The sequence below is a fragment of the Quercus suber genome, unplaced genomic scaffold (assembly GCF_002906115.3).
Source record: "Quercus suber isolate HL8 unplaced genomic scaffold, Cork oak 2.0 scaffold_244, whole genome shotgun sequence".
Lineage (NCBI taxonomy): Eukaryota > Viridiplantae > Streptophyta > Magnoliopsida > Fagales > Fagaceae > Quercus > Quercus suber.
Genome location: NW_027069701.1, coordinates 344,977 through 371,202, shown reverse-complemented (window position 1 = coordinate 371,202; position 26,226 = coordinate 344,977). Strand labels below are relative to the sequence as shown.

Sequence of the window (26,226 nt, the reverse complement as noted above, 5' to 3'; positions counted from 1 at the left end):
ATTATTGCCAGCAGCCTTTAGGTCACGGATCAATGTAGACATTGTCCTTAAATGTTCAGCTATGCTATGCTTTGAATCCATAACATATTGCTCAAACTTCAAAGTAAGAGCTCGCAACCTAGTTGTTGAAGTCCCTCCAAAGGCAATCTTAAGCTGGTTCCACATCTCTTGGGCATTTGGGTAGTTCTCAAACTCCCCAATAAGATCATTGTGCATGCTACTCAGCATAGTGAAGCGTGCATAACGATCTTTCTTAACCCAAGACTCATAGGCCTCTAAGTCACGACGATGTTGGGCAGTATTCCCATTTTCAAGTTGCATCATCACATTGGTTAGGGTTTCAAGGACCTCTTGTTCATTAAGCAGATATTGAATTTTTCTATGCCACATATCATAGTTGGTTCCATCTAGTTTCTCTCCCTTAGTTAGATCAGCAACTACATTCTTAGTGGACATGATCACTACATTCATTACACAAGTTGACATGAGCACATACATTTTTTAAATTTTATTTTCAAAAAAATCCAACTAGACCGTGATATTCCTTTCTACATAGTAAGATCGAAAATTTCGCTAAGCTCATAATCATCTCTCACTATGTAAATTGGAATAACACATCTAATTGATTTTTATATAAAATTTTGTGAAGAATAAAACATCACACCATCCACATATTAAATCATACGTATAACATGTGTCCATACATCTTTGTGCACAACGCATTGTGCATAGGCTCCACTATAAGCCCTATTGGTAATTTCATACAACATGCTAAGACAAAATTTGAAAATTATAGGTAACCGTGAAACACATCCCCTCACATGGCTTCCAAAATTAAATTACATAGCCTTAAATTACATTGCCAAAAAACAATGGCCCAAAAAATTGCCAAAAACATTGGCCCAAAAAATTACATATTCAAGTACCCTACTACAAAAGATTCTATTTGTAGTTAAAAAATTGGGAATGCCACGTTACCAAATAATTTCAAAAATTGTCTTATATCCATGCACAATAACAATAAATAAAAATATACATGTCGCATAAATTACCAATATAATCTCTAACTATAGAGGTGACCCAAAAGAGTCTCATAAATCCTTTGGACACATATTCATCACATAATGCATTCATATAATATCAATTCAATCATATCACAATATGTTAAAAAGACATCATAAATTAATTCAAAGATTTAAAACAAGCATAATTATACAGAAAATTAGAAAACTAATTTCAGAATTTTCTCATATTGTCACAATTCTATTTTAACATCATAGTTAAAAAAAATTGCCACTACAATTATATATAATATATATATGTCACACTAGAAAAAATGAGGTCTAAACAAAATTAAGAATATATATAGTTTTACTATAAATAAAAAATAAATAAAAAATTCCACTGTACGAGTTATGATTAACTGTGCAAGTAATATATTAAGTTTTCATATAACTCAATTCCTTTGTAACTATGTTACAAACTCACACAGTATTTGTAAACAATATTACAAACCCACACAGACCCACACAGCCACTTGCGTATGGCTTATCACTTGCACAGTTTCCTTGTTGAAGGAAACAACAACAATATGTAATACACCAACGTTATATGCACATTATCTTTATCAAGGTGTAACTAATACAGTAGCGTGGGGCCTTATATTTGTGTGTATCTGAAACAAGGACAGTGTTCTAGTGTAACTAACACACTAACATCAACGTGGGGCTCTTTAATTTTGTTATTATTATATTAGATAACCACTCAAACAATTAGTGGTTAGCGGAGCCCGCACCGTACACTATTACAAAACAATTTTCCTTTTATTGTTCATCGTCTTCCACGTTAGACATCAAATTTTCAGATTTTATCAAATACAACCATAATCTTTAAAAGACCATAACTTTCTCATTTAAAGTCTAAATTAAGCATGTAAACTGTCGTTTTAAAGCTTATGGAATGTACTTTTAAACCATTAAAAAATATTTGACATTAAATAAGATTTAATGGGTCAAAATAAGCCTGTAAATTTCGGATTATATGTAAACAATAAAAAAATTACAGCTTTTTATTTCTCTCTCTACATGCCATAACATGCCTAAAAAAATTACAGATCTGAAAAATTAAAAAATTACTTAAACTTTTAATTTTAGCATGTATATAGGATTATATATTTTAGAGATCATGACATCATTCAAGAGTGAAAACAAGCATAAAACGGCTCTGATACCAATGTTGAATAAACTATATATTTTACTAGAGGTCATATAGACACATACCTTTGGTGAAACGGATCATCAAATTGCCGGATTTTGTTCTTTGCTTGCTTTACGAACTCCTCACGATCTCCTTTAGTGGAACACCTCCAAGTCGTAGGAAAGGCTACTAGAGTCTCTCATAATTTCCACGCTCCAAATTCTAGGAAACAGTAGATGATATCCCAAAGAGATGGCTTATTTGAGAGAGTACTCAAAATTATACGTATATTCACTCACTGTGTCTAACCTATATCTGACTGATGTAGGAGTATTTAAATACTAGTAGAGATTCACTTACTATCATATATATGTTATCCCTAAAAGATCTCATCTTTTAAGTTTCAAATTACTCCACCACTAATATTGATAACCCATATCAATATCTATTAAGTTTAAATTATCCCACTACTAATATTGATAACTCATACCAATATCAGTTAGTTTAAATTTAAACTTACTTATCAGATAATCCATGTGGACGATCCATGGGCCATGGTTTATGGGTTGGATCAAAATTAGCCCAATTTCTAACAAGATTAATAAAATTTCATATTTTATTTATTGTTTTTATTTGGTGGATTCCAGACCCTATTACCTTGCAAATTCAAAAAACCTCTCATGGATTTAAATTTTTTATTCAAACCAAATTTCAATATAGTTTACTATTTTTAAAAATAAGCACCCAAATTGATTATTTGAATCTCATGATTTAAAAACTTTTTTCAAAATGGTTGATGTTTAAAGATTATGGTGATTCCATTGTTGAAACAATTTGTAACTATTTAATTGGCTAAATGTATTGGCCATTGCAAAAATCCTGTACCAGACGGTCCAGACCACAACAGCTTGAAGTGGTCCCATATTAAACCAGTGGTCGATCCACTGGAATGATCATGTAGAGATATGAGTTAATTGTAGCGAAGCAGCAACTCATGTAAAAGCCTCTTTTATTTTCCAAAGGGGTTGTCTATAATTGGTTTAACAAGTATGAGTGACACGTGGCTTCCAGGGACAAGGAATGCTACAATCTCTATGAAAAATTTCTCTTAATTGAGGCATTGTACCAAACCCACTCAGCTAAAATTCCACACGTATACTTACCCATACTGTTTTACATCTGAAAATGTGCGTAACAAACGCTTCCCAAAATATTCAAACAAGAATTTAAAAATTCTTTTGTCAAAAAATAATCAAACAAGAATTTACTTTTGTCAAAGAATAATGTGGAAATTATTGTTCACAACAAAATGTAGAATTTTCAAGTCAATGCACGCATGACCATCTATGTTGACGTTAGTCTTTGCTCATTATAATGGGTCTAACATCAACATGCTGGCTGCTAAGAGCTCCAAGAACAGAAAGCAATGGACGTCTCTGCTTTTGTGTTTTTAAGTTCCAGTTTATTTCTTTTCTATTTTGTGTTCTCTAACGCTGTTGACAGCATTACCCAATCCCAATACCTCAGTGACAGTAAGGGCACAAACCTGGTCTCTAAAGATGGAGGCTTTGTCTTGGGGTTCTTCAGTACAGGAAATTCCAATAGCCATTACTATAATAATAATAATAATAATTATTATTATTATTATTATTACAAGTTTAACTAATCAATATATAAATAAATAAATAGATATTATATTTAAATTTGCTTAGGATTTGATATTTTTTATTTGTCTTGTAAAAGTTATGATATGAAAATATATATTTGAAATATAGATATTTATATTTAATTGGATTATTTTAGTTAATTTAATATATTTTTTATTAATTTAATATTTTTATATATAAAAAATAATTATTAAATTAATTATGACGTCATCACGGTTCGACCCCGGTTCGACCTCAAAAACCTTGAACCTCTCCTTTTTACGGTTCAATGAACGGTCCGGGTTTCAAAACCATGATTTGATCTAGTCAGGGAGAATTTTAGTGCTCCCGACAAAAAAGAGGGTCCTTATCAAAGTGTAACTAATACACTAACGTGGGGCTCTTTTATTTGTGTGTAACTGAAACAAGGATAGTGTTCTAGTGTAACTAACACACTAACATCAACGTGGGGCTCTAATATTTTTTTTTTATTATATTAGATAACCACTCAAACAAGTAGTGGCTAGTGGAGCCCGCACGGTACACTATTACAAAACAATTTTCCTTTTATTGTTCATCGTCTTCCACGTTAGACATCAAATTTTCAGATTTTATCAAATACAACCATAATCTTTAAAAGACCATAACTTTCTCATTTAAAGTCTAAATTAAGCATGTAAACTGTCGTTTTAAAGCTTATGGAATGTACTTTTAAACCATTAAAAAATATTTGACATTAAATAAGATTTAATGGGTCAAAATAAGCCTGTAAATTTCGGATTATATGTAAACAATCAAAAAATTACAGCTTTTTATTTCTCTCTCTACATGCCATAACATGCCTAAAAAAATTACAGATCTGAAAAATTAAAAAATTACTTAAACTTTTAATTTTAGCATGTATATAGGATTATATATTTTAGAGATCATTGCATCATTCAAGAGTGAAAACAAGTATAAAACGGCTCTGATACCAATGTTGAATAAACTATATATTTTACTAGAGGTCATATAGACACATACCTTTGGTGAAACGGATCACCAAATTGCCGGATTTTGTTCTTTACTTGCTTTACGAACTCCTCACGATCTCCTTTGGTGGAACACCTCCAAGTCGCAGGAAAGGCTACTAGAGTCTCTCATAATTTTCATGCTCCAAATTCTAGGAAACAGTAGATGATGTCTCAAAAAAATGGCTTATTTGAGAGAGTACTCAAAATTATACTAGTAGGAGTATTTAAATACTAGTAGAGATTCACTTACTATCAGATATATGTTATCCCTAAAAGATCTCATCTTTTAAGTTTCAAATTACTCCACTACTAATATTGATAACCCATATCAATATCTATTAAGTTTAAATTATCCCACTACTAATATTGATAACTCATACCAATATCAGTTAGTTTAAATTTAAACTTACTTATCAGATAATCCATGTGGACGATCCATGGGCCATGGTTTATGGGTTGGATCAAAATCAGCCCAATTTCTAACAAGATTAATAAAATTTCATATTTTATTTATTGTTTTTATTTGGTGGATTCCAGACCCTATTACCTTGCAAATTCAAAAAACCTCTCATGGATTTAAATTTTTTATTCAAACCAAATTTCAATATAGTTTACTATTTTTAAAAATAAGCACCCAAATTGATTATTTGAATCTCATGATTTAAAAACTTTTTTCAAAATGGTTGATGTTTAAAGATTATGGTGATTCCATTGTTGAAACAATTTGTAACTATTTAATTGGCTAAATGTATTGGCCATTGCAAAAATCCTGTACCAGACGGTCCAGACCACAACAGCTTGAAGTGGTCCCATATTAAACCAGTGGTCGATCCACTGGAATGATCATGTAGAGATATGAGTTAATTGTAGCGAAGCAGCAACTCATGTAAAAGCCTCTTTTATTTTCCAAAGGGGCTGTCTATAATTGGTTTAACAAGTATGAGTGACACGTGGCTTCCAGGGACAAGGAATGCTACAATCTCTATGAAAAATTTCTCTTAATTGAGGCATTATTGTACCAAACCCACTCAGCTAAAATTCCACACGTATACTTACCCATACTGTTTTACATCTGAAAATGTGCGTAACAAACGCTTCCCAAAATATTCAAACAAGAATTTAAAAATTCTTTTGTCAAAAAATAATCAAACAAGAATTTACTTTTGTCAAAGAATAATGTGGAAATTATTGTTCACAACAAAATGTAGAATTTTCAAGTCAATGCACGCATGACCATCTATGTTGACGTTAGTCTTTGCTCATTATAATGGGTCTAACATCAACATGCTGGCTGCTAAGAGCTCCAAGAACAGAAAGCAATGGACGTCTCTGCTTTTGTGTTTTTGAGTTCCAGTTTATTTCTTTTCTATTTTGTGTTCTCTAACGCTGTTGACAGCATTACCCAATCCCAATACCTCAGTGACAGTAAGGGCACAAACCTGGTCTCTAAAGATGGAGGCTTTGTCTTGGGGTTCTTCAGTACAGGAAATTCCAATAGCCATTACTTGGGAATTTGGTACAACAAAATCCCAGTAAGAACGGTTGTTTGGGTTGCAAACCGGGGCAATCCAATTAGAGACTCGTCTGGCGTGTTGATGTTAAACAGTTCAGGTAGTCTTGTTCTTCTCAGCCAGAATAGGACTGTTGTTTGGTCTGCGAATTCCACAAAAGAGGCAGGGAGTCCAGTTGTTGAGCTTTTAGATTCAGGAAATCTAGTATTAAGAGAAAAGAATGAAGAAAACCCAGAAAGTTATTTGTGGCAAAGCTTTGACTATCCTTCTGATACATGGCTGCCAGGGATGAAACTTGGATGGGACTTAAGGACCGGTCTGGAAAGGCGCCTAACTGCATGGAAGAGTCCAGATGATCCATCTCCTGGAGAACTGAGTTGTGGGATTGTACTTCATAATTATCCTGAGATAGTCATGAAGAACGGCTCCAAGATATACGGCCGGACTGGCCCGTGGAATGGCATTAGGTTTAGTGGTGCACTATGGTTAAAGGCCAACCCAGTCTATAACTTCACTTTTGTCTCCAACAAGGATGGGCTATACTTCATGTACCACACGATTAAAAAGTCTGTAATCACAAGAGCAGTTTTGAACCAAACTTTTTACGTGTACGAGCGCTACATATGGATCGAAGCAGATAAAAAATGGATCACGTACTTTTCTGTACCACAAGACAAATGTGACAGTTACAATTTATGCGGTGCTTATGGAAATTGTATCATTGGTGACTCACCTATCTGCCAATGTGTAGAAGGATTTAAGCCTAAGTCACCAGAAAGATGGAACCCAGACGACTGGGCTAAGGGATGTGTACGCACTACGGAATTGAGCTGCAAGGATAAAGATAAAATTGGGTTTGTTAAATTTGTTGGGCTCAAGTTGCCAGATACCACGTATTCTTGGGTGAACAAAAGGATGAATCTTAGCGAATGCAGAGTCCAATGTTTGAACAACTGTTCTTGTATGGCTTATTCCAACACTGATATTAGAGATGGAGGAAATGGCTGCGCCATCTGGTATGGAGATCTAATTGATATTAGACAGGTTGCAGATGGCGGGCAGGATGCTAATTGGCAGGATGTATATATTCGAATGCCTGCTTCAAAGAAAGGTATGGGCCTATATATTGTCTTGGTTGCTCTTTAATTCGTATTTTGAAATGCCTTTCTCTTTTTGTTGGATACAACAGAATTTTGACCATGTAAGAGATTTTAGTTGAAACCCACCAATTAATTTTTGTCGTTCCATCTTTTTTTCCATTGGTTTTATGGCATTAAAATCTGCTGCATCTAAAATATTTTCGCTTTTCTATTGCTAAGTCAACCAGGAAGTGTCTCCCCCCAAAAAAAAAGTCAACCAGGAAGACGTTATAGACAAGCAAAAGATGAAGGTGAGAGTTGCAGTTGCCATAGCCATTGCCGTAGTTTTCGGGGTGCTCTTGATTGCCTACTGCATTTGCAAAAGAAAAAACTTCAGAGGTAATATTACTTTCTTTGACCCACTTTGGAAAAAGTAACATGGTGAAGTAGAAAAATTGAGTTTGCTCTTGATTGCTTTTGAGCAAGTCAAACATGTTACTAGTCCAGGATTGTGTTTGGTTGTCAGGGTTCAAAAAAATACAAGAAAATTTGGGATTCCTAAAATTTTTTTCTATTTTAAAAATTGATAAATTAAATTTTTGTTGTTTATTTTTTTTCTTTTCAAATCAGATGTTGACAAGGCATTTTTTTAATGTCAATAACCATTAACACCACATTTTTATTTATCAATTACTACACACCATATTATTAGTTTGTAATAAAAAATTGTAAGATATCTTGTGACTCTTGCATTTTTTATAAGCGAAAACACTATTTTGGTCCTTATATTTTGGTGTCACAATCAATTTAGTCTCTACTTTTTTGTAGCAGTCAATTTAGTCTCCATTATTTCCAACTTGCAGTCAATTTAGTTATTGCCATCATCTCACTAATGGAATATGCCTACATGACAAACAGATTGTACTGTTGGCTCACATAAGCTTACGTGACAAGTAAAATAATATTAAAAAATTTATTTGACATTTAAGTAAAGCCACATCAGCATTTAAATTTAAAAAATAATTTTAATTAATTAGTTTTTCAATTTTAAAGAAAGAAAAAAAAATTGTAAAATTTTCCTAACTTTTTTGTCATTTTTGTAGCAATCAAAGTTACAAAACACATCAACACCAAAACACAAAAATCATATTTACCAATCACCAAAAATAACCTAGCAATCCAAGCTCTCAACATCATCTTTGTAAGAACATGTTTGTGTTATTCCTTCTCTCTCTCTCTCTCTCTCTCTCTCTCTCTCTCTCTCTCTCTCTCTCTCTCTCTCTCTCTCTCTCTCTCTCTCTCTCTCTCTTTTGGTTCACCCATACCCACTTAGAGCAAAACAAAACCTTTGCCTTGGAAGCCAGCTCACCAAATTGAACCATAAACTAGGAAGAAGAAAACCATTTGATGCAATGTTTTGAATCCCTTCATCCATCATATTGGTCAAACCGTACCTTCTTCTTGTTGTTAATTTATGAGATGGGAAAGCACAAGTCCACAAAGTTAAGCAAATAAACTCAGTTATGCCAAAGATGCATCACTCTGCTACACATTGTGGGTATTTTGTTTTGATTTGGGTTTTCTTGCTTTGGTTTTGCTTGAAATCTTACTTCTTTCATAGATTGCAAATATTTCTTTCTGAAAATCAACCATTACCATTAAAATTCGTGGACCCACTTGAGCGATTTGACTTGTGCTCTCTTCGATTTTTACCGTTTCTTTGGATTTTCTCTTTGGATAATTTTGCTTTTTTCCTTCTAAATTTTTGAATCACAATAGTTTGCAAAGTCAATCCAAGAAGCTATGAGTTACCAGCAAACCCAACAAAGTTGATACTTTCTGACCTCAAATCTTCAATTCTAATTTTACTTTTAACTTAAGAAATTAATTTTTTTGGGTTCATGTTGTTCTTTTGGGTTCAGGTTCTTATGTTATTTATTTTTTTGGGTTTACAATTTTTATTTTTGCTGGAATATGATTTTTTTTTTTTTTTGGTTCAAATTTTCTTTTCTTTTCTCCCTTAAAATCAAGAAATTAATTTTTGTTTTTTTTTTTTTTAAATTTAAATGCTGACACGGCATTATTTAAATGTGTTATAAATTTGTTTAATATTATTTTATTTGCCATATAAAAGAAAATGAAGCTTATACTGTAATTATTTTTATTCATTTTTGGGTGCTTATTCATTTTTGGGTTCGGTTTAGGGGCCTTTAGATTGGCCCTGAAGTGGCACAACAGTACAGGGCCCGCGGGGCTTGATGGGGAAGTTTCGGGTAATGGGGGTGAGTTTGAGCATAAAGAAACCTGCCTCAAACCTGACCTGTTGCCAGTCCTAAATGTAAGGACTAAATTGATTGTGACCCCAAAATATAGGGACCAAAATAATGTTTTCACATTTATATAATATATATATTACTATTTAGCAACATTTAGTGTGCCACCTATACACTTTATGTGTCACATAGACAATTTCTATTACTAAGATAACAATAGAAACTAATTGAGAATGAGTTTAAAATGTAGGGATTAAAATAGGAGCTCCAAAACCGTATTAACCTAAATGTGTACGAAAGTGTGTAGTACTAACATTATGTCAAACTAACATCAATTTTTAAGAGAATTGAAGTATTCTCAAGTGCCACATCAGAGATAAGAACAACTTAAATATTGACTTTTGTTTCATTTGGTTCAATGTTTCAAGACTTTCCTCTCTCACATATACACATAAAACTCTTTGTATTTTAATTCATCATTTTTACCTCTTGCACTTCTATCTCTTTATATATATTTACCTATAGTCATTCATGTCATCTCATGTTAAATACACAAACTAAGGGTCCGTTTGGTTCGCGTAAAATAATTTTCAGAAAATAACCTATTTTCCAGAAATGCTATTTTCGGGAAAGGAAAATATTTTCAAGCGTTTGGTTGTATTATAAAAATTATTGTAGAAAATATTTTTACGTGTTTGGTTCTATTTTGAAAATGCTATTTTTCGGAAAATTTTTCACATTTTCTCAGCATTCAAACAAATTTTATACAAAAAATTTCAAAATCACAAAATCACAGCAAACTCTGGTGCGACTCGAAGACGATCGACAATGATGGACAATGCGACGTGCGAAGACGATCGACGGTGCGACTCGATGGGTTATGGGTTTTGGGTTCGCTGGTGCGAAGGCGATGGGTTCTAGATTCGTGGCGAGATCGCGCGGCAAAGATCGGGTTCGCCTTTCGTGGCAAGATCGCGCGGTGCTGGGTTCTTGGGTTCTTCCTCTCGGTGTGGTCTTGGGGTTCGCCAACGACGTCTCCGGCTTATCTGGTGTTGGGTTCTTCCTCTCGGCGTGGTCTCGGCGAGCTCTGGTCTCTTCTTTCTCGGATGGTCTTGGTGTGGTCTTCTTTCTTCAAAGTTTCTCTGGTTCTCTCAATTTCTCTGGCTCTCTCTCTTTTGTGCGTTTTCTCTCTTTTGTGCATTTTTGTGCGAGGCCCGGAAATGGTTTGAAGTGAAAATGAGAGCATAAACCATTTCCGGGTCAAAGAAGTAAATTTGGTCAAACTGAAGCATATTTTCTGGAAATTAAAATTTTCCTTGGCTTCCAAACACTGAGGTCAGGTGGTAAATGATTTCCTGAAATCATTTACCACCAAAACAAACGGACCCTAAAAACGTTGTCATTTATTTTCAATCTTTCGACAACACCTACCAAGCTCTAACATTGTTGTCTTATCTAATTCTAACTTGTATGAGTTGGCTACAACCAAAGGAGGAGGACCTACATTTTCTATTGAGTGACAATGACAATTACAATTTTGACGTTAAAATCATAAAATGTAATTTAAACTATTTCTTGTCATTATTCAAGTAGCATAGTGAAGAGAGCAAGGTTTCCATCTGGTGATGGATAAAATGGCTTATGATCAATTTATAGTTTAGGCTAGACTAACGTGCATTCAATCCAAACTAATCAGTTAGAGTTGCCATATTCTATTTCTTATGTTTAATGTGAAACACATGTTGTTCTTATTAGAGCAAATGAAGAATAAAGGGATGACAGACTAGAATATTGATGGCCAAAATGAAGACCTTGAGCTCCCATTCTACAGCCTAGCTACCATAGCTATTGCCACTAACAAATTTTCAAGCAATAACAAGCTTGGTGAAGGTGGCTTTGGACTTGTATATAAGGTAACTTTGATAGACCAATTCACATCATATTCAACATCAATATAATCTATTTACAAATGTGATTTTTTAGGGTATACTAGCAGATGGACAAGAAATTGCTGTGAAAAGGCTTTCACGAAATTCTAGACAAGGATTGAGTGAGTTTAAAAATGAAGTTATATCGATCGCCAAATTACAGCACCGAAATCTTGTTAGGCTTTTGGGCTATTGCATTGAAGGAGAGGAGAAAATGTTAATCTATGAATACATGCCCAATGGAAGCTTGGACTTCTTCATTTTTGGTTAGAACTTCTCAAAACCTTATAAATTTTGCCAAACTTGATGAAGATTTTTTTATTGTTACTTAAAGAAATTTCAATTTCTTGTTTCGTTATACAAGTTTAGTATTAACATAAACAAGAAACTTGACAGATCAAATGAGATCAAATATTTTAGGTTGGTCTATGCGCTTCAACATTATTTGTGGGATTGCTCGTGGGCTTCTCTATCTTCATGAAGACTCTAGATTAAGGATTATACATAGAGATCTAAAAGCAAGTAACATTTTACTTGATAGTAAGATGAACCCAAAAATTTCTGACTTTGGCATGGCTAGGTCCTTTGGTGGAGATCAAACTGAAGGAAATACAAATAGAGTGGTTGGAACATAGTAAGTATTCTTTAGGCAAAGTTACACTATTAGTCTCTTAAATTTACCTTGTGAGCACAATTTGTACCTTTACTTTCAAGTGAGCACTATTGGTCTCTCAAGTTTAAAAATGAGTATTATTAGTTAATTTTGTTAACTGTAGCTAGTACTATTGCCTATGTGGCTAATTGAAAAATAATGTGGCATCTTTAACTAAGTTACTCTAGTAAAAAGCAACCACTTCAATTAAAAAACTATAAAACTCCATCTCACCAAAAATAACAAAATGCTATTTTTCTTTCTCTGTTCACTTTAGAGTTTGTGAAGTGCCATAGGTTGTACCTCCTTTTTGACTTGTGTCCATATCCATTCCTTCTTGCGAAGGTGAGGTATGCAATACTTTATCTCCCTAAAGCGATTTGAACCCAAAGCCAGCGCTAGCTATGCAAATGTCTTTAAGAAATAGATGAAGGAGTTGCCGCCTAATTGTAGGTTAAGGAACCAAAGAATGACTTCATGAAGGTCTACCTACTAGACTAAGTTTTGAGTTAGGGTACATGATGGGAAGAGGTGGAGCACCCCAAGCCTTCCAAGTCGTAGTTGGCCGTCATATATTGTTACTAAATCTGAGATTAAATAGAGCTCATATAAGAGCACTAGCATCAAGTGTGCCCAAATATTTGGTATTTGGCACGCCAACACCAGAAAACCTATTACATGAGGTGTTCTTAATGCCAAATAATTTGGCATAGGTGAACAACGGTACAGTCACAAATGCTATAATGATTTTTTTTTTTAATTTTTTTTTCTCCTGTCCTTTCTTTTCTTTCTTCTCTCTCTTTCTCATTTCTTTTCTTTCTTCTCTAGACTAGTCTCTCTCTCTCTCTCTCTCTTAGCCTCACCACCCAGCCACTTCATTTGGCCACACCGGTGGCATCGCCTTGCCAAGCTGATGGCCTTGTTGGTCTCGGATAGCCATACCAGTGACCTTGCCTCACCCACCTCGTCACGCCATGGCGCCAAATGTCTCCTTGATATGCGAGTTAGGGTTTTTTGGATTTGTTTGTGTTTTTGGGATGGGTTTTAAGAAGTGAATTTCTTAAGTTGTTGGTTGTTTGTGGTGGTGGGTTTTTTGGGTTGTTGCTGTGGGTTTTTTTTGGTGATTGTGTTGATTTTAATTGGGGTGTGGTGGATGGTTTGGGAGGTTGGCAGTGGGTTTGGATTGATGGGTTCCAATTTTTCAAGTGATTTTGCTAGAGAAATTTTTAGGCTCTAAGGTTTCAATGGGACATCTAACCAACCAGTTGATTAGGTTGGTTAACCCAAAATCTCACCAAAATGGAAAAAGAGTAAAACGGGGCTTGTTGTCCCATATTGGCCTATGTTGGTAAATTGGTGCGTATGCCACAAATTCCTGGCATACGCTACTCTAGGCAGATTTTCAAATTAGGATAGAAAAAAGAGTTTTAGGTTAGGACCTGGGCATTTTATGGCCACAAATTAGGCTTGTATGTTGTTGGGCTTCATATATGATGTTGATCATTTTGGTAGTGGTTAAGTTCTTCGTCACTGGGGGTTTAGGGTTCTCGGGTAAAGGCCGAAATGAAATGCAGTGTCTATAGAGTCTCCCAATCATCTCTTCTGTCATCAACCACTGCACCCAAACCCACATATCCTAACCTTCGTCAATCATGGCCATCAAAGATCATGATGGATATCCACCTCTTTCACCCTTTGCCATAGTTGAACCTATGAGTTTAGTTATAGAGTCATCGAGGAGACCAACCACATCCTCACTGAGATATGCTCCGACTTTGACCTCCTGACGCAATCAACAAACTCAATTCCTTCTTCAACCCAAATAAGACCTTCTCACTTGGTCCAAAGAGCTCCAAAGGTATAGGAATGGCAAAGGGTCAGAGGTTGTTGATGGAGAGAAGGTTGTGATTTATTTGGGACAGAGGAGGGAAAGATATGAGGGATTAATGACATAGAAAAGAGATTTTTTTTTTTTTTTTTTTTTTTATAGATATGGATTTGACTGTAATTTTTAATTGATTTGCCATATTTTGGTTGGTCCAAGTCCATAAAAAGATGTACGTTGCTATTGCGTTACCTACATAGGCAATAACACTAATAGTAGTTGACTAAAAGACTAAAAATGCTCATTTTGAAGCATGAGAGACCAGTAATGTACATTTAAAACTTGGGGGATCCATTCCTATTACAAGGTAAAATTCAAGAACCAATAATGTAATTTTGCCTATTTCTAACATGTTTTTTTACTGAAAAATTTTCTAATCAAAGATTTCCTTTCTTACAGTGGTTATATGGCACCTGAATACGCCATTGATGGCCTATTTTCAGTAAAATTTGATGTCTTTAGTTTTGGAATATTATTGTTGGAGATAATATGTGGAAAGAAAAATCGAGGGTCTTTCCATCCAGAATATAGTCTAAACCTTGTTGGACATGTGAGTTCTCAAAAGATTTGACTCTTTTTTTTTATTTTTTATTTTTTTATATATATATTATGATACAAACAATGACAAGAAAATTTCAAATGTTTTAGGCATGGAAATCATGGAAAGAAGGAAGGACTTTGGAGCTAATTGATACTTGCTTAAAGGACTCCTGCATCCTATCGGAGCTTGAACGTTGCCTCCATATTAGTTTCTTATGTTTGCAACAACATCATAAGGATAGGCCTAACATGTCATTTGTGGTTATGATGTTGCATAGTGAGAGTTCACTACAAGAACCCAAAGAGCCGGGTTTCTATGTGGGACAAAAATCACCTTCGTCAAGCAAGAACCAATCATCCTCAACCAATGAAATTACTATTACCTTGTTAGATGGTCGATAGTCAAGCGTCATATCTATTTGATTATATTACATATTTTGTGATTAATATTTTACATTTGTACATTTTGCAAATTGTACGCACTTATATTCTCCAAGAATGTGACATGAGTCTTATTTGAACCTTAAAGACCTAAAATGGCTTCTTCAATATTTAAGAGGTTTGAGACTACTTATAATCCATTTAACCAACTTTTTTAAAGAAGAAAGAAGTAATTTGATTGAGACTTCAAGTTGTAATTTCAAAATCTCTCCCCCTTAAAATGGCTGGCTAAATCTAGTGGTAGAGCTTCTTGAAAAAGGGTAAGGATTAAGAAATCAATAGGTTACCTATTGGCACTTAAGCAAGCAAACTAAATTTGGTTTTTTCCTAGTACCTTTTATGGTTTCTGAGCCCCATTTATTGACGGGGGAATTTAGGCCTACATATGAGAGAGAGTGTTAGACCTATACTTAAATGATTAAATTCACATTTTCTTAATAGTTTAAGCTTTTCAGAGAATTGGTAATTTATCACAAACAAACATAGAGAAGAGATACAAAAGATAAATTAGTTTAAATTTTCCACATTATAGATGAATCTTTCAAGTGACAAGCAATGATTATAGAGGGAAAGTAAAAAGATTACAAACTTATTTCAGGGAAAAAAGTACTTATAATAGCAACATATTTTGCATAAAGCAAAGGGTGTAGGCCATTACCTGCAATAGCATTTATAAGTGTCGCACCTTGAAACTTACTGTTTCCAACATTCTTTAACAAAACTAAACTATCTTCGTGATCATCCTCAGCTCTAGGAGGTCTCTTAAGCATCTTGATGGGAACTATATATCTACCTTTACATTGAAAATTTGAAATGTATAATTGAGAGGTTCATTTGTGTTAGATTGTAAATTTTATATTGAAAGACAAAAACAAACACACATTTTATTCACAAATACAAATAATATTGTTAGTCATTCATGCTATTCTTACTCTTTTTTGTACCATCTGCTCTAAAAAAAAGAAAAAAAAAATTGTTGTACCATCAATTTTTCCATTGGTTTTATGGCATTAAAGTCTGCTGCATCTAAAATATTTTCGCTTTTCTATTGCTAAGTCAACCAGGAAAACGTGAAAGACAAGCAAAAGATGAAAAGGTGATAGTTGTAGTTGCCATTGCCATTGCCGTAGTTTTTGGGGTGCTCTTGATTGCCTACTGCATTTGCAAAAGAAAAAACTTGAGAGGTAATATTACTTTCTTTGACCCACTATGGAAAAAATTACCTGCAATAGCATTTATAAGTGTCGCACCTTGAAACTTACTGTTTCCAACATTCTTTAACAAAACTAAACTATCTTCGTGATCATCCTCAGCTCTAGGAGGTCTCTTAAGCATCTTGATGGGAACTATATATCTACCTTTACATTGAAAATTTGAAATGTATAATTGAGAGGTTCATTTGTGTTAGATTGTAAATTTTATATTGAAAGACAAAAACAAACACACATTTTATTCACAAATACAAATAATATTGTTAGTCATTCATGCTATTCTTACTCTTTTTTGTACCATCTGCTCTAAAAAAAAAGAAAAAAAAAAAAATTGTTGTACCATCAATTTTTCCATTGGTTTTATGGCATTAAAGTCTGCTGCATCTAAAATATTTTCGCTTTTCTATTGCTAAGTCAACCAGGAAAACGTGAAAGACAAGCAAAAGATGAAAAGGTGATAGTTGTAGTTGCCATTGCCATTGCCGTAGTTTTTGGGGTGCTCTTGATTGCCTACTGCATTTGCAAAAGAAAAAACTTGAGAGGTAATATTACTTTCTTTGACCCACTATGGAAAAAATATCATGGTAAAGTAGAAAAATTGCGTTGGCTCTTGATTGCTTTTGAGCAAGTCAAACATGTCACTAGTCCAGGATTGTGTTTGGTTGTCAAGTTAAAAAAAAAATACTAGAAAATTTGGGATTCCTACAATTTTTTTCTATCTTAAAATTTGAGATATTATTATTATTATTATTGTGTGTGTGCGCGTGTGTGTGTGTTTTTTTTCAAATCAAATGTTGACGAGGCATTTTTTTAATGTCAATAACCACTGACACCATTTTTTTCACTTATCAATTACTACTCACTACATTATTAGTTTGTAAAAAAAATTTGTAAGATTGCTTTTTGTGAGAGTGCTTTTTTTTTTCTTAGCACAAGGGCCCAAGTAGAGATAAGGATCCCGGGCCCAAATACTTGTTATTTTGGTGGACTGGGCTTGGTTCACCGCAGCTAAATGGGGCTGATTACGAACCAAGTTGTGCGCAAGTCATATAAAGCTCCTCAAGATGAAAAATGCAATTCCTCTTAGTACCCTGGGGCGTACTGTCGTGGGATCCCGGGCATACTGTCGTGGGATCCCGGATCTCGAGCATACTGTCGTGGGATCCCGGGCATACTGTCGTGGGATCCCGAGGCGTATTAGGCCTGTAAGAACCCAGAATCTCTGGTTCTCTGAGCTATATGATCTTTTCCATGTTTATTATGTAATAGAGCTTTGTCCTTTCCCTTTTTCTCTATGGGTGCTACATAAAAAAANATCATAATTTCTTTTTCTTTTTTTTTAATGCTTACCTGCAACTAAACAACTAATGGCTTCAAACACTATCTATAAATTTGAACAAAATCAATAAGCTGCAACACCATATGCAAATCCAAAATCCACAAACATTAACACCATCACAAATAAAACAAAAGAAATAAAATCAAAATGGAGAGGAGGAGAAAAGTATCAATTCAGGTGTGAAATGAAAGAAGAGTGAAAGAAAAACAAAAGAAGAAAGATGGAGAAGTGGAGACAAGGAAGAAAAAGAAGGAAAGGAAAAAAAAAATGAGACTTGGCGTGGAGAGATAAGGGAGAAAAAGAAAGGAAGGAAAAAAAAAAAAACAAAAAATCAAAACCAAAAGAGAAATGAAGGAGCCTGAGGCTTTGGCGCGGAGATAAGGGAGAGATATGGGAGAGTGGGGTAAGTGGGGTAGGTGGGGTTTTAATGTTTTTTTAAATTTATATATATATATATATATAAAAAGAGAAATGATAAGTATGTATGTGTATATATATATATATAAATGATATATTTACAATATTTTCATAATATTTTTACAATAAATTTTTAGTGACAGGTTGTTACTGGTTGTTATTATTAGGGAAAAAATGTAATCTTAGTGTTAGGTTCAAATTTGAACCAATAACAACTAACCACTTATGATTTGTTGTGAAAATATTATGGACGTAACATCTCTCATACATTAAAAAAAATATATATATATATATAGAGAGAGAGAGAGAGAGAGAGAAGAGAGAGAGAGAGAGAGAGAGAAAGAAATGATATGTCAACAATATTTTCACAATATTTTTACAACAAATTTTAAGTAGCAGGTTGCTATTGGTTGTTATTATAAAGGCAAAAAGATAATCTTAGTGTTAGGTTCAAATTTGAACCAATAACAACTAACCACCTATAATTTGTTATGAAAATATTGTAGACATAGCATTTCTCATTTAAATACAAATATATAATAATATATACATTTAAATAAATAAATATATTTATTTATATTATATTCAAATATTTTCAATATGCCGTAAAACATTCTAAGCATATTTCGTATTTTTCTTTACCGTTGAAACACCCATCAGATTTAGTTTTTCTTTTTTTTTTTTTTTTAAGAAATATTGTAGAATATGCCATAGAATATTCCTAGAATATTCTATGGCATATTCGGTACTATTTGTTTATGCTTAACTCATACGGCTTTTTTTTTTTTTTTTTTCGGAATATTGTGGAAGGTGCACTTTTTGGACCTATAGTGGCGTTTGGTAAATGCCACTATAAGTCCTATTCCAAACGCCACTATAGATCCCCTATTTAAATAATTTTTTTTGTTGGATTCTTTTTACCTTCCTTTCTTTTTCTCCCTTATCTCTCCACGCCAAGTCTCATTTTTTTTTTTTTCCTTTCCTTCTTTTTCTTCCTTGTCTCCAGTTCTCCATCTTTCTTCTTTTGTTTTTCTTTCACTCTTCTTTCATTTCACAACTGAATTGATACTTTTCTCCTCCTCTCCATTTTGATTTTATTTCTTTTGTTTTATTTGTGATGGTGTTAATGTTTGTGGATTTTGGATTTGCATATGGTGTTGCAGCTTATTGATTTTGTTCAAATTTATAGATAGTGTTTGAAGCCATTAGTTGTTTAGTTGCAGGTAAGCATTTAAAAAAAAAAAAAAGAAATTATGATTGTTGTGGTCTATTTATTTTTTGATAATAGTTTTGGTCTATAAATCCTTGTTTGCTGTCAACTTTGCTTCGTGGGTCTATGAGATTTCTGATCAATTTGATGATTTCTTTTTGCAGGTTGGTCTGTGGTGGCTGAATGTGTTGGGGGTGGAGTTGTTATTTTAATGAGCATTTTGTGTTTGATTTTGAATTTTCTTAGGTGGGTTTGTGTTTTCATTTTGAATTTGCTGGGATAGCTATAGTGTTTGTATTTGGAGTTGCTATTTGTTTTTTGGATGGAAGCATGTTGGGATTGATTTTGAATATTTTTAGGTGGGATTGTGTTTCATTTTGAATTTGCTGGGATAGATATAATGTTTGTATTTTGTTTTGTAACTTTTAATTTAATTAAAATTATAATATTAGTTTAATTACAATCTTAATTCAATTAAAAAAAACTTTTTCACGTAAAAAAAAAATTCTTTTAATTATCAAAAATTAATTTTTGGTAATCAAATATTTTTTTTTGGTGGTTTTTGGGCTATAGTGGCGTTTCACAAACGCCACTATTGTACTGTCACTATAGACTTATAGTGGCGTTTGTAAACGCCACTATAGACTTTTTCCCCAAAAAAAAAAAAAATTGGTCTATAGTGGCGTTTATAGGGCAGTCCTATAGTGGCGTTTTACAGGTCTATAATTGCGGTACAATAGTGGCGTTTACAAATGCCACTATAGCGAACGCCACTATAGCCAAAATGGGCCTATAGTGGCGTTTTTAGTACCTATAGTGGCGTTTTGCAAACGCCACTATAGGTCTAGTTTTTTGTAGTATATCAGAGAAAATGAAGAATAAAAGGGATGATAGACCAAAATATTGATGGCCAAAATGAAGACCTAGAGCTCCCACTCTTCTATCTACCATAGCTATTGCCACTAACAAATTTTCAAGCAATAATAAGCTTGGTGAAGGTGGCTTTGGACTTTTATATAAGGTAACTCTGGTAGACCAATTTATACCATATTCAACATCAATATAATCTATTTACAAATGTGAGTTTTTAGGGTATACTAGCAAATGGACAAGAAATTGCTGTGAAAAGGCTTTCACGAAATTCTAGACAAGCGTTAAGTGAGTTTAAAAATGAAGTTATGTCAATTGCCAAATTACAACATCGAAATCTTGTTAGACTTTTGGGCTATTGCATTGAAGGAGAGGAGAAAATGTTAATTTATGAATACATGCCCAATGGAAGTTTGGACTCCTTCATTTTTGGTTAGAACTTCTCAAAACTTTATAATTTTTTCCAAACTTCATGAAGATTCTTTTTAAAGAAATTCCAATTTTTTGTTTCATTATTCAAGTTTAGTATTAACATAAACAAGAAACTTGACAGATCAAATGAGATCTAATATTTTTGGTTGGTCTATGCGCTTTAACATTATTTGTGAGATTGCCTGTGGGCTTCTCTATTTTCATGAAGACTCTAGATTGAGGATTCTACATAGAGATCTAAAAGCAAGTAACATTTTACTTGATAATAAGATGAACCCAAAAATTTCCAACTAAAGCATGGCTAGGACCTTTGGTGGAGATCAAAATGAAGGAAATACAAACAGAGTAGTTGGAACTTTGTAAGTATTCTTTAGGCAAAATTACACTATTGGTCTCTTAAATTTGCCTTGTGAGCATAATTGGTACCTTAAGTTTCAAGTGAGCATTATTGGTCCTTCAAGTTTAAAAAATTAGTGTTATTAGTCATTTTGTTAACTGTAGTTAGTGTTATTACCTACATGGCTAACTAAAAAATGATGTGGCATCTTTACCTAAGTTGGTCCAATAAAAAGCAATAACTTCAATTAAAAAACTATGAAAGCTCCAACTCGCCAAAAATAACAGAGCTATTTTTCATTCTCTATTTACTTTAGAGTTTGTGGAGTTCCATGGGCTGTACCTCCTTTTTTAGTTGTCGCCATGTTGATTCCCTCTTGCGAAGGTGAGGTACGTGATACTCTATCTCCCTACAGTGATTTGAACCCAAAGCCAACGCTAGCTCCAGAGTACAAAAATTAAAAAAAAAAAAAAAAAAGATGGAGGAGTCGCCACCTAGTTGTAGGTCAAGGAACCAAAGAATGATTTCATGAAGGTTTACCTACTAGATTAAGTCAGGGATGAAGGTACATGATGGGAAGAGGTGGAATACCCCAAACTTTCCTAGTCGCAGTTGGCTGTCATATATTGTTACTAAATTTGAGATTAAATAGAGCTCATATAATAAGCTATAGTGAATGCACGCTTGTATCTTAGGGAAGAGTTCGACAACGAGTCATGTGAGGAGCAAGCAAGCATGTGAACAAATAAATATCAAGACATGTAAAAGGTACTTAAACATGTGATCAATCATGTGAGAATATGAGTATAAGATCATGATCTCATCCAAACACATGGACACAGAGAGCAAAGAAGCACAGAAGCAATGTTTTTAAACTTGGACCGGACCGTACAGTCCAACTGGGAAACACTCGAACCGTTCACATCTATAGTCCATTTAAGGTGAAGAACCATTCCATGTGAAAAAAGCATGGAATCGTTCGGTTTTATGAACCGTGACCGGTTCACACGGTTCATACGGGTTGCCTTGTTTTAGCTTAAAACAGCGTCGTTCAGTCTCTGTTTTTTTTCCCCCTAATATGGCGTCGTTTTGGGCATTTTGATTGAATAACCCTGAAACGAAACCCTCACTCTCTCAAATCTCAATCACTTTCTGCCTCTTCCTCACACTCTCAATCACTCTCTTGTCTCTGCCTCTCTCCCTTGTCATCGTCGCAGCTTAACCCACGTCGCAGTTCACTCTCATGCTCATCTCTCTCACACTCATCGCAGCTCAACCGTCGCAGCTCTCCCTTGTCGCCGTCGCCGTCGTTTGGTACAATAATCAATTTTTGTCAATTTATATTTTGTTTTATGTTGTGTTCTGAAGGTACTAGATTTGGTTGTGTTTGACTTTATTTGGTGAGAGTTAGATCCAAGCTGTAAATTTTGATTGGATTGTGTGTGTACTTTGATTGTTTTTTAAGGTTGTTTTTTGGACACTCAATTTTGTTACTTTAAATTGTGCTTGGTTTTTTAATGTGATTGGATTTAAGAATTTATGGTCAGAGCAGAAAAAGAAAGGAAAAGGAAATTATGAGAACTTTAGTGTGAATTTAGCTTGATCAACTATAGAGAGAAGTATCCTTTTATTTATTATTTAATGACAATGTTGTTTAAGTTGTTCAGTAAATGCAAAGACTTACTCTTCTTTTGCAAAAGTAATTGGTCATGATAGGATAAGGTTTAGCTCTTGAGTAGTTGAGTTTGTCAGTAATGGTTTTCCAATGAAATTTTTGGTTAGCTGGGAAAGTAGTATTTTCGAGTACTCTTTAAGAATGTTGGAATCGTTAAATCCATGTTTTGTCCTTTATAACAAGGAGATAAGAGGGAATTGTAGGGATATGTATTTAAGCTTACTAAGATTTATCTGTGGAAGCTTTGACAGCATTATGGGAACTTTCTGAATATAGATTTTGAGATTTAGAGAGAATTAATTAATTGTAGGGTCATGAAGTGTAAGTTCTTTAAGGAAGTAATGTAATAGCTGCTAGTTTTACAAACTATCTAAAGCTCTTATGATGTGTTATCCGTCGTACTTGATTATGGTTTTTGTGTATCGTTTATTTGAGTATATTCTTAGCTTGGTTTAGGTGTTTGTTGATGAATTTGGGTTTAATGCTGAGTTCCCTTGTATGCTATATTATTGACTGTGGCTACATTGTACACTGTAATTGTTTCTTTTTATTGCTGAGTTCCCTTGTAATTCTTTGACTCTATGACTCTGTGTATATTAGTTTGTTAATTTGACTGTGTATTAAGTTGTGATTCTTTGACTATCTGTATTTCAAAAATTGATGGGTCTATGCATGTTTGATTGGTTGTTTAGTCTTTTAGATTAAAATGGAAATAGAGACCGGGTCTACTCCATCACATGAAGTTGATTCCAATGTAGTGGAGTCTAGCTCAAGAGTAAGAGAAAAGGTTGATCCAGCTTGGGAACATTTTAGCCTTGGGGCAGATGAGAAGGGACAAAATACTTTTACATATGTGTATTGTAGGCAAACATATAAAGGTGGGGGTATTAATAGGATGAAACAACACCTTGTGGGGATAAAAGGTGATATTGGATCGTGTAAAAAGGTTTCTCATGATGTGAGATACCAAATGTTGGAATATGTGAAGGAGTTTGAGTTGAAGAAAAAAGCTGAGAAACAACGTCAAGAAGAAATGTTTAGTGTGCCTTCCACAAATAGTGATATGCAAGAAGATGAAGATATTCAAGAAGTATTTAGTAGTGGGTTGCCTAAAAACCCGTTTTAGGTAAAAGAAAGGATACAAAGCCAGTGGATAATTACTTTGCTCCAAGAACTACTCCAGGAGCTCAACCTGGTCTTAAAAGTGTGTTCCAAAGCAAAGAAAGGGCGAGGCAAGCTGATATGGCTATTACAAGGTTTCTGTATGACAATTGTATTCCTTTTAATGTAGTGAATTCAGTGTACTACCAAAGGATGATTGATGTCGTAGCTATTGCTGGTCCTGGTTATGAAGGTCCATCTTACCATGTGTATAGGTCCTTTGTTAAGGGATCAAAAGAAAGAGGTTCAGTTGTTGGTTGAGTCACAACGTAGGGACTGGGTAGAAGTTGGATGTACACTTATGGCTGATGGTTGGACAAATACTAGACATAGGTCATTGATTAATTTCCTTGTTATTGTCCTAGGGGAATGGTATTTGTAAAATCAGTTGATGCCTCAAATATTGTGAAGAGTACTAGAAACTTGTTTAACTTGTTTGATGAAGTAGTTGCATGGGTTGGTCCAGAAAACATAGTTCACATGGTTACTGATAATGCTTCCAATTATGTAGCTACTGATAAATTATTGTGTGAAAAGTATAAAACTATTAGTTGGTCTCCTTGTGCAGCACATTGCCTGAATCTTGTGTTGTAGGATATGGGAGACATGCCTCATGTGGAAAGACTAAAAAAATGTGCAAACAAAGTTACAATTTTCATTTATAATCATGTGGCTTTGATTGCTTGGTTGAGGAAGAGACCTGGTTGGATAGATATTGTACATGTAGGAGCAACAGGATTTGCTACTACTTTCCTTTCATTTGGAAGCCTTCATGTGCATAAGCATGACTTGCAAGCCTTAGTGACTAGCAAGTTCTTTGTGGACAATAGATTGGCAAGAGAGTCAAAGGCAAAATAAGTAGTTTCTATCATTTTGGATAATTCTTTTTGGGATGATATTAATGTTCTTGTCAAGATTTCATCGCAACTCATTCGTTTGTTATGGATAGTTGATTCTGATTAAAGGCCTGCAATAGGATATGTGTATGAGGGCATGCATAGAGCACGGTTGGGAATCAAGAAGATCTTCTGAATGAAGAAGCACTTGTACAAGCCATTCACCTCAATTATAAAAAACCGTTGGGACAAACATTTGTGTAAGATCTTCATGTTGCTGCATATTGGTTAAATCCCGCTTTTCAATATGATGAGGAGAATTTTGTCGGAAACCAGCAGTAAATATGGTTATTTTGGACTACATTGGGACAAAATATGATGGTGACAAAGAAAGGTAATTAAGGAAACCCAATATTTTCAAGACCGTATTGGGAGCTTTGATAGAGATCTTGCATTGTTAACATCCAGGCGAGAAGTAATTAGTTTACTTTAATACTATAAACAAATCTTAGTTTTTTTGTTCATGTTGAAAGTTAGTTTTGTCACTATAGTTAGAATAACTGAAGTGATTATTCAATTGAAAGTTTGTTTGTTTATGTTGATTAATATTAGATTACGTTGTGTTATGAAAATCAGATGAATGGTGGAAGTTGTGGGGTGCTGATGCTCCAACTTGCAAAAATTGGCAATTAGAATCCTTAGCCAAACTTTGCCTCTTCTGGATGTGAGCGTTGTTGGAGTTTATTTGACCAAATACATTCTAAGAGGAGAAATAGGTGGAGCATCAAAGGCTCAATGATCTTGTGTTTGTTCATCATAACTTGCGATTGAGACATAGGTAACTAAAAGCTATATCTTGTCATTATATTAATTTTTGAAGAAGTCATTTATATAATGTAATTGTTAGTTACTAAATTTTGTTCAAATTCCAATAATGAGCATGACATTTTATGTGATAGGATTTACAACAAAAAGTTTAATTTTGACCCCATTGATTATGCAAGTATCGACAAAACTGATTTTTGGGTATCTGTGGAAGAGGAAGACCCATATCTTAATTATGAAGCATTGGAGAATGCAATTTATGAAGAGGGTGCATATCCAGCAAGTGCAGGGTCTTCTTCTAATATTGAAGGTTAGTTTATATGTAAACAATTTGATAACTATAGTGAAATTTCTTTTATTTTTTCAAACTTGTGTAAACATTATAATGATTTTCTTTTTATTTTGTTCAAACTTGTGTGTAGAATCTGTAGATGATAGTAATGAGGTTGAAGGAGTTGATTTGGGAACATTTGGACAACCTATTGGCCCTCCTCCTGGATTTCCAGGAAATGATGATGAGCATGATAGCTATCATGACATTGATGATTTATGATCATAATAATTCTGTTTGAACTTTGAAGTTCTATTTTTGTATTTTAGAGATAATTTCTATGTCTTTTTGTGAGGCACAGTGTCTAGCTTGGAGTTTGAAGTTTTATTATTGATTTTTAAATAAGTTTTATGTATTTTTATAAGAAATAATGTGTAGTTGTGTTTGTACAGGGGCGGAGCTAAGGGGGGGGCGAAGG

At 33.9% G+C, this 26,226-nt stretch overlaps 1 protein-coding gene and 1 long non-coding RNA gene across 2 annotated transcripts; both read left to right on the top strand.

The window, feature by feature from the left end:
* Positions 1 to 6,174: 6,174 nt before the first annotated feature.
* Positions 6,175 to 15,293, top strand: LOC112029000 (G-type lectin S-receptor-like serine/threonine-protein kinase At4g27290). Its single transcript, XM_065780717.1, has 8 exons — positions 6,175 to 7,477; positions 7,686 to 7,844; positions 9,650 to 9,783; positions 11,506 to 11,631; positions 11,702 to 11,912; positions 12,043 to 12,280; positions 14,583 to 14,733; positions 14,832 to 15,293. The coding sequence occupies exons 1-8, from the start codon at positions 6,175 to 6,177 to the stop codon at positions 15,123 to 15,125; spliced, it is 2,616 nt and encodes an 871-aa protein (XP_065636789.1). The 3' UTR covers positions 15,126 to 15,293.
* Positions 15,294 to 19,101: 3,808 nt separating this feature from the next.
* Positions 19,102 to 19,553, top strand: LOC136061173 (uncharacterized). Its single transcript, XR_010631816.1, has 2 exons — positions 19,102 to 19,354; positions 19,506 to 19,553. It is a non-coding gene; the product is annotated as an uncharacterized LOC136061173 (long non-coding RNA).
* Positions 19,554 to 26,226: the final 6,673 nt, after the last annotated feature.

Excerpts from the sequence above, each read along its gene's own strand:
- LOC112029000 (XM_065780717.1), top strand. The coding sequence starts at position 6,175 with ATGGACGTCTCTGCTTTTGTGTTTTTGAGTTCCAGTTTATTTCTTTTC. Across the intron at positions 7,845-9,649 it reads CAAAAGAAAAAACTTCAGAG|GGGCCTTTAGATTGGCCCTG; the intron begins GTAATATTACTT and ends GGTTCGGTTTAG. Across the intron at positions 9,784-11,505 it reads ACCTGTTGCCAGTCCTAAAT|AATATTGATGGCCAAAATGA; the intron begins GTAAGGACTAAA and ends ATGACAGACTAG.